This window comes from Adiantum capillus-veneris, chromosome 6 (assembly GCF_014529385.1).
Source record: "Adiantum capillus-veneris isolate H3 chromosome 6, ASM1452938v2, whole genome shotgun sequence".
NCBI classification, from domain to species: domain Eukaryota; kingdom Viridiplantae; phylum Streptophyta; class Polypodiopsida; order Polypodiales; family Pteridaceae; genus Adiantum; species Adiantum capillus-veneris.
Window position 1 is genome coordinate 159,105,487 of NC_140936.1, and position 9,375 is coordinate 159,114,861.

The following is a 9,375-nucleotide window of genomic DNA, read 5'->3' on the forward strand; positions in this document are numbered from 1 at the left end:
GATGCCCTGCACGCTACGCACTGCCCTCTCTCTCCCCTTTGGCAGTATGTTATGCCCCTCTAGTGGGCTTTTCATTTGACCAATGTACAGTTGTGTGGGTTCATGCGCGATTGCCGAGGCAAGAGCCTCTTGCACAGGTACTGGATTAGCTAGCGGCTAATCCCCCCGCAGGTACAGGTGAATTCAGAGAGGTTTCACGCTCGAAATCTCGTCCGATTCAAAGGGTAAGTAGCCCTACAGTTGCGGGAGCTCGAGGACTTGCTAAGGATGCGACCGGCACGCGAAACGGAGCCCGAAACAGTAAATTACAGCCTGCTGTGTATTTTTGCAGGATTAGGGTTTTGGCCCTAAACGGACCCTAATACCCCCAGGAGGTTCGGGGACGCAAGGGGACCGCGTGGCACATTTTGGTGCAGTTTCTAATGCAAGAGAGAGTTGGCGCTGAATTTTAAGCTGGGAGAGGCTCATTTGCAGCTTTTGTCACAGGTTAAGAGCTATGGAGTGCTTGCTTTCCCTCCTATGTACAGTGCGGTGCCAGGAGTGATGCCCTGCACGCTACGCACTGCCCTCTCTCTCCCCTTTGGCAGTATGTTATGCCCCTCTAGTGGGCTTTTCATTTGACCAATGTACAGTTGTGTGGGTTCATGCGCGATTGCCGAGGCAAGAGCCTCTTGCACAGGTACTGGATTAGCTAGCGGCTAATCCCCCCGCAAGTACAGGTGAATTCGGAGAGGTTTCACGCTCGAAATCTCGTCCGATTCAAAGGGCAAGTAGCCCTACAGGTGCGGGAGCTCGAGGACTTGCTAAGGATGCGACCGGCACGCGAAACGGAGCCCGAAACAGTAAATTACAGCCTGCTGTGTATTTTTGCAGGATTAGGGTTTTGGCCCTAAACGGACCCTAATACCCCCAGGAGGTTCGGGGACGCAAGGGGACCACTGTACAGGTGATCTGGCGCATTTTCAGGGCTGCAAACAGAGAATTCAGCGTGCTGCAGATTCTCGCCAGGTTTTGCAAAGTGCCCGTATGCGTCGGGAAAGTCGGCCAATGCGTGGGAATACTGACCGTGAAGGGTTCTAGTACAGTTATGCTGCCGAAATCGGGCTGGAACAGTGGAAATTCAGCCGAGTTTGTGCGGGGCAGCTTGTAGGGAACCTCAGCGTTTATTCCTCTTTTTAACAATAAAGAAATACCGAAAGGGGCGCCTAAGTTAGGGGCCAATCTGGTGTCCGTCTACTCATACAGGTGCAATCTAGCAGCCTGTATCCCTCTCCCCTTTGTTGTGTCTTGAAAGTACACGTAAAATAGACGACTAATAATGGGTGAAAGCTAAATCAAGGTTTGAAGTAAAGTCTACCGCCCTTTTTGGATTGAACAGGCCGGTTTCACATGAACAATCTGGAAGTGAAACTGTGACAAGATGTTCGCCCCCCGCATCTGCTTTTCCGATAGCTGCTTCTGTGACAAGAAGTAGCGTAAACTCTGATGGTCTGTGAAGACAGTACAATCTGCTTCGAGTAGGTAATGCCACCACTGAGTAAGAGCGACCACCAAAAGCTCTCTCATAAATATGTGCTGTCAATTCCGGCCTTGAGAACAATCGGCTCTCGTAGGCAATGACATGGCCTTCTTGCATTAAGACCGCACCCAAACTACGACCACAAGCATCACAATATACTTCAAATGACTTCTGCAAATCCGACAAAGTCAAAACTGGTCCTATAGTCAATTTCTCTTTCGATGTCTGAAAGGCAGTCACCTTTGTGGGTCCCCACGAGAAAGGGACTCCTTTCTGTGTCAAGATATGCAAAGGGGAAGCAACCTCTGCAAACTTTCTAATGAACCGCCTGTAGATAGTCTCTATCTTGGCTAGGTCCATCTGCACTCCTGCTACTGAGACAATGTGTCCCAAAAAGTGTATCTAAGGTAGGAAAAATTCACTTTTCTTCGCATTAATCACCAACTTGTGATCTCGTAATGCCTGAAAGACCGGTAACAGATGTTCTCTATGTTCTGCCTCATCCTTGGAGAAAACAATGATGTCGTCAACAAAAGTGCCAACAAATAGTCTGTACTCTCGAAAAATATCTGGTTAAAATGTTGCAGGAGTATTGGTTAGGCCAAAAGGCATCACCAAAAACTCAAATAACCCAAAAGTTGTCCAAAAAGCTGTCTTGTAGACATCTCTCGGCGCGATCGGAACTGATGATCTCCGCTCTTCAAATCGATCCTGCTAAAACACGAGGATCCCTGTTAATCGGTCAAGAATATCACCGATCCTAGGAATCGGAAATCTGATCTTGATGGTGATTTTGTTGAGAGCTCTATAATCGATGCACATTCTCCAAGATCCGTCTTTCTTCAAAACCAACAAGATGGAGAGCAGTACGGTGAAGTACTAGGCTGGACAAGACCCTTTCCCAAGAGGTCTTTCACTTGGTTCATAATTTCTTCGTTCTAGGCTCGGCTCACACGGTAAGGTGGCCGGTTCGGTGGTGTGCTTCCAGGTATCAGATCAATGGTATGATCCTCAGGACGAGCGGATGGTAACTCGCTTGGCAGGCCCTCTGAAAAGCAATAGACATAAGTGTGGAGAAAATCTTGGCGTTCTTTATCAAGTTCAGACATATTTGTCCTATTCTCATCATTCAACTCTCTCAAAAAGATCGAGTAAACAAACAGATTGGATTTCATTAACTTTGAAACGGCCGAAGCCGATACAATAGGGAAGACTTGCCCTTAAGTTTTACATCAAGTACAATAGTTCGACCCTTCTCTGTAGTCAAAGTCGCTTTTCTCGCCCGATAGTCGACCACAGCATTGTTCTTATGGTACCAAGGAATTCCCAAGAGGACATCACAACCTTCCAAGGGCATTATGTAGATGTCCTCGTGCCCGGAATACCCCTGACAATGCAACCGAAGTTTGCCAATGACAGGTGTAATGGCCACATCTATGTCGGGTGCCGCTAGAACTGCCTCTGCTAGTGGTCCCATCCGATCGGGTGTAATCTCGAGCCGCGCCACCAATTCAGGTGAAATGAAGTTGGCCTTAGCTCCTCCATCAAAGAAAATCAGGGCTTCTTGGTCTTTCACTTTGCCCCAAGCTCGGTAAAGTTCTGTACTCTCGTCAATCGTGCTTGGGTCAGTACACATGCAATCTGGAATCAGTTCTGCTTTCATCTTGCCTTTTCATCCACGTTCCTCAGCTGCTTTCGAACCCTCAAGCCTGTCTTCATCCTTGTCGTCATGTTCGTTCGGTGCCTTTTCAGGGCACTTCGCGGAGATGTGCCCAGTTTCCCTGCATCCAAAGCACTTCCCCTCTTTGATGTAGAGAGCTCTCTCTCGAAGAGTAAGCTTGGGTCGTGCATCCTTTTCTTTCTTTTCTGGGTTGCTCTTCCTCTTTCTACTTTCATTGTTCGAAGTCTGTTTGGTCCTTTGCGTCATGATTTCATAATTGGGGTAGGTCAAACTGCCTGAGTGAATGGCAAAACCCCGTTTCGCATGACTCATCAGTTCCTGAATGGAATTTGACTTTTGCTCTAAGCAATGATCTCGAATCACTGTAGCAAGTCCCAAGGTAAACCGCTCAATCTATTCTTTGAACGAGATCTTCTTAAATCAAGAGGCGACTTTTGCTCTAAGCAATGATCTCGGATCTCTGTAGGAAGTCCCAAGGTAAACCGCTCAATCTATTCTTTGAACGAGATCTTCTTAAATGAAGAGGCTGGTAGAAAAGAGCTCCAGAATCTCTCGCAATATGCGTCCAATGTATCCTTCTTGGTCATCCGAAGATGATTCCAAGCAGTTCGTATGTCGCGTTCGTACTTCCAAGTCAACCAAGAAGAAATAAAAAGCCTTTTAAATTTCAACCATTTAACTGGCGCTGTCTTGTTCAATAGAAGCGTGGACCACCAAGTTCGAGCATTTCCCTTGAAGTAAGAGGTAGCCCTCCGAATCTTGGAGTGCGTAACGCCTTCCAGAAAAAGCTATGTCAAATTGTTGTATGAAGGCCAAAGCCTTCGAAGCATCTCGATATCCAAAAAACGTGTCAAATTTAATTGACTGTCCCTTTCTTTAAACTCTCGAACTTTCTTGCTTTTACCCTCTAGAAAGTCATACTGGTTGGCTTTATAAAAATTCTTCTTCTTTGCATAAAAGCTTATTAAAAAAGGAAGATAAGCAAGCGAGTCTTGCGAAAAAGGGTAGAGACAAAGGGGTGGGGGGGGTGGGGTGGTAGAACCAAAGCACTAAAATTACATACCCAAGCAATCTCATCCAATTAGGAATATTCAACGGTTGGCACATCACAATGCAACACAAATGCTCACATATACATGTTACAAGACACAACAAACAGCGTCGTTGAGCACTCCCCCGAGACAAACGGTCTACGGTATGAAGCTACTCAACGACTACCTCGTCACTCCCCTCGCAAATAACCTAAAAAGGTCCAGACCATGAGCTCAGAGAACTGTACAACCAAACGCTCCCCAGACCGCGGTCTGCGTCGCTTGGAGGTTCAAGCATACAACCAAACACTCCCCAAGCATCGGCCTGCGTCGTTCGGAGGTTTTCCAACATACAACAAAACGCTCCTTAGGCATAGGCCTGAGTCGTTTCAAGGTTCAAACAATACCAAAACAGTATTTGTCACTTCTCCACACGGGAGTAAAATCACCAATCATTGAAACCAGTATTAAAACCAAAGTCAAACAATTCAAATCGGCACCAAGACAAGATCAAAACAAATACCATCCATTTCAAACAAATTTCAAACAGGATCACCAAACAAGTTCTCAAACAGATTCTCAAACAAAATTCAAACATAAAAAGCAATCTCGATATCAGCCGATCTTGAAAAGTCGGCTGACTTTCCATCCTGAAACCTGCATCAAAAATTAGGGTTAGGTTCCTTCCATGAGGTCGTAACCGAGCACAACATGGTCCATCAGCTCTTGGACAGAGTGTTTACGTTTGCGACGATGGTAGTCCCAAGATAGCAATCCCACTAGATCTCCAAGGTCATCTGCTCGTGAAGAGACATCTATTGAGAGATGTCAAGAAATTTCAAGTTATAATCTGCTAGGGTTTCCATGGCAAGCATTTCAAGATACCCCACTCTGCCAAAAGTTGCACTCCGAAGGAAGATGTCAGAAACCATATAACTTCGGGCAAAAAATTTTCTTGAAAGCTTGCCAAGTACTTTGAGTATGCTACTTGGTAGCTATCAACATCTGCATGACACTGCCTCTGAGAAAAACAATACCTCGAAACAAATCTCGGATCCTTCTCTTGTAAGTTATCTTTATGGCTTATACCCTGTAAGACATGAGCGGTGAAGACGGGAGCGCGCCCGATGCGCGATGAAGTAAGGGTGGGAGTGGCTAATAAGTCCGAGGTGGAGGGCAAAGATACCTTGAATAAATTCCAGAAGTCTTTGGTTTGCTCTGTCTGCTCTTTTGTGGGACCGGTATGCTTTCAGAAAAGCACACGCCCTGATGCTCTGATACCACTGTCACAAGACGAGCACCACGTGCCAATAGAAAAGAACAGACTGAACAGACTTTTGGCACTTCAATAACAACTAACTGAAAGAGAGAGACGACACGTGACACGGAGTGGCGGAATTCCACCCCAGAGAGTATTGGCCCCAAACCTTAGCGCCCCTTTCGGTATTTCTTTATATTGCATCAACACAGTACAAGCCGGAACTCCAGACTCTGCACCTTCTCCAAGAAGCATGCCAGAAAATGAGCCCTAACCTCATATTTAAAGGCCCTTGGCCTAAAAAGCAATTACAGTGAAAAGCCTTCAAACTCAAAAGCATCTGGTCCAAAAGCAAAGCCAAAAAGCTGCCAGTGCAATTTACGAAAATCCGTACAGTCCTACAACGTCAGCACCGCCGGCGTGAAAAGCGGAAATCCGTACAGTTCTGCCACGTCATCAGCAACGTGATTTTCGGAAATCTGCCACATCCATAGTTACCGGGGAACACCCCCTAGCCCCCGTTCCGACGTTCCGGGGGGCAGTTCCCTTCTCGAACGTTCCGAAACGTCCCGGAACGTCTGACGTTTCGGGTGGCCAGTGCAAACCGGAACGGCCGTTCTAGAACGTTCCGGAAAGCCCTGGAACGTTCCGGAATTCCCTTAGAACGGCCAATGGCTACAAACAAATTTGGCAAAAATTGAAAAAATTGAAGTAAATGTTTGGGCTTCTTTTTGAAGTGTGCAAGGCCTCAAGGACTCATAAAATGCACCCTCTCCCCCTTTCTCTCCACAAGCTAATCCTCAAGGCTCAAGCTCTCTCCCTCTCACACTCTCAAGATCTCTCCCTCTCAAGACTCTCTTTCTCAAGGCTCAAGGCTTTAGGCCTTCAAGCTCTCTTCCTCTCCCTCCCACTCTTTCAAATCTCTCCCTCCCTCTCACTCTCTCGAGTCTCTCTCTCTCTCTCATCATCTAGTCATAGCAAGGTTGAATGGTCTTCAAAACGAGTTTTTTGTGAGTATTAAAGTCAAAGCACTCTAATACTCCTTGTATTTAAACACAAGGAGCTAAAAAATGCACTATTTGGGTGTTTTTTATACCTCCCGTTCCGCGCCGTTCCTGTTCCGGACCCCTAGCCGTTCCCCCGTTCCGCGGGGATCCCGTCGCCGTTCCCGTTCCGCGTTCCGGGTAACTATGGCCACATCATCGACCTGCTTCGCAAGTTCTTGTGTGTGTGTGTGTGAGAGAGAGAGCCCTGCTTTATTTCCTGCTGCTCTGACTCTTCACTTAGGGTTTGAGCCCCTTGGCCCACATCTGCAAGTTGGCTCCCTTCTTCAGGGCTTTGACACGTCAGCAGTTTGTGACACCAGAGAACACTTCCTAAGACGACACGAACCCTAGACTTGAAGTAGCTTGTCCACATGCACATAGGGTTAGATGTGCACGTGACAATCATTTTTGAAACTTCCGCAAAGCCTCCTTAACCTTAGCATGGACAGTCTCCGAATTTTATACAAAGCGATCTACCTAAAAGATCTTGTTCTTGGTGCACATAATAGGAGGAACCATTTTGTCACCCAATCCCCTTCCTTCAACTACAAGTCACGATGATGCTTGTCTGCTACCTTCTTGTATCATTATTGAAACTTCCGCAAAGCCTCCTTAACCTTAGCATGGGCAGTCTCCAGATCCTATACAAAGTGATCTACTTGAAAGATCTTGTCCTTGGTGCACATAATAGAGGGAACCTTTTTGTCACCCTTGACAATCTCAAATGGTGCCTTCCCTGTCGACGTATGAATAGTGTTATTGTTGCAAACTCCACAAATAGCAAATACTGCTCCTGCTAAGACTTATGTTTTAAGATATAAAACTTTAACAAGTCCAAAATCTCTAAATTGGTTCTCTTACTGTTCATCGATCTGATAGAAGTTGCAGATGAATCCTCCTCGTTGCAAGAGATGTTGTTGCGAATGTAGGCTCACAATGCATGCAATTCTTGCAATGCACTCCCTAGATTAGAGCCCTTTGGCTCTAGAATGATGACACCTGATGGTGAACAAGATGGATTTAGAAAAGTAATTTGAGATTCCTATAAAGAGATGAAAGAATTTCAAGCACTCAACCCACATATACATATTGAGAAATCTATGATATGGTGACTGTCTTTTCTCCTGGATCTGGCATATACTCCAAAGCATTGCTCCTTTCTATGGAAGACTTTGACCCGGATATGCTAGTGTTTTCCAAGTCACACGTGCCTTTTAGGGTTATCTAGGTGTAAGTGTGACTTCTGATGGCCTAACCTGAATATCTCACTTTTGGATCCACCTATCTAAATTAGAGATTAAAATAGAAGACTTAATTCTACATAAGCATTGTACTTTGAAGGTATAGGTAATTTGACAACAGGTACATTCAAAAGATTATATATACCTTCATAAGGTCAAAAAAGTATGAACTTACAAATTATAAGAGAGGCTAAACTACTCACAAAAATATAAAAGATTATTTTGATCACACTTAGGTGGCATTATTCACACATTGATTTTCCCAAAAGCTTCCATTCACTATCACAAAGGCCATGTTGGTAAGTCCTAAACACTTTGCTTAGAACAAGTCCCTTGGTTTCTTTTTGTTTTGATGCATACATCATCACTAAGGGGATAAAATACTTCTGGATAAAGTTGACAACTTCTTAATCGCTTTCTTATGTCATGTTGGTAAGTCACCACATGTCTACCCCAGACATAGACGTTCCTTCTTTTTATGGCTTCACCACTATGAAGGTGACACTATTCTGGATACGGTTGGCAAATGCTCCATAAACTACAGCCTCAGCAGGTAAAAATATTCACCTCATGTGCCAAGTTGGATGCTCCAACTAGCAACTAAGGATGAATTGAGTAAAGCAATTGACCTTCTTGAGGACACCGAACTCTATGGTCACGCAATCATATACTTAGCATTCTTAGAAACCTTATGACAGGTGCACCTAGCATTTTAAGAGTAAAATTCTCAACGCCGAGAAAGAACTGTCACAGTTTAATGCAACAATAGAATAGGATGTACAGTGAGAGAAATAAAAGATAAGAGGCCTAGCAGAGAGTCATATGCCTCCCTTCTGCTTACGTTGTTGGCCGAGGTGTTGGATTAAGGCGCTCTAAACTGACAATCCTCTCATTGACATCAATCCGAGCAGTAGCATTAGCTGTCGATGGGCTGAGGACATTGTCTCCCCCAGCATCTTGAATCTGGACCATGGACAGCCAACTCACTCTCTCTCTCTCTCTCTCTCTCTCTCTCTCTCTCTCTCTCTCTCTCTCTCTCTCATCCAGAGGGAAGTTACCGCTAGGAGAAGGGCTTCTTTGGCAGCAACACGCTCCATCTCTTTAGCGTACATAGAAGTGGAAGTGGAAGTCGAAGAGGAGGAAGCGACGCAGTATATCCCTCTGCTTCTTCTCCTTAGTTGTCTCCCTGCGGCTAGTGAGCAGACATCCATAGAGACATTGGTGGTTATGGGGAGGCATTGCTGATGATGAAGGTGAAATGCAGGGAGCGACGGTGGGCGGCGATGGCATACTGCAATCTGGTCTAGAGCCGTAGTTTGGTACGTTGCTGCCATGACTGCCTTGGCACACACAAAATGAGAACACTTGAATTTGGTGCACATTGAGCCGCCCACGTGGCAGCTGCTGCTCCAATGCTCGGATGGAAAGGTAAATTAATTATACGAGTGCGCGTGACCGGGGGAGAGAGAGAGAGAGAGAGAGAGAGAAGAAGAGAGAAGTTTAACGTCGTAGGAAACTATCCTAAGAGACCTCAATCAAAGATGTATCCGACGAGAGTTGAACTCAAGACCTATCATTCAAGGGAGAAATGGCATAACC

The 9,375-nt window shown here is 45.6% G+C and overlaps 1 protein-coding gene across 1 annotated transcript in view; it reads right to left on the reverse strand.

Annotated features, from left to right (window-relative positions):
• LOC147456592 (putative plastid-lipid-associated protein 13, chloroplastic) overlaps positions 1 to 9,144 on the reverse strand; it is a 35,097-nt gene extending 25,953 nt beyond the window's left edge. Inside the window, exons 1-2 of the mRNA XM_086515027.1 lie at positions 8,835 to 9,144; positions 8,618 to 8,739 (exon numbers count right to left, since the gene is read on the reverse strand). Coding sequence (XP_086371153.1) covers positions 8,618 to 8,739; positions 8,835 to 9,110 — 398 coding nt within the window. The 5' untranslated portion in view covers positions 9,111 to 9,144. The remainder of the gene's footprint in view (positions 1 to 8,617; positions 8,740 to 8,834) is intronic.
• Between the last annotated feature and the right edge of the window lie 231 nt (positions 9,145 to 9,375).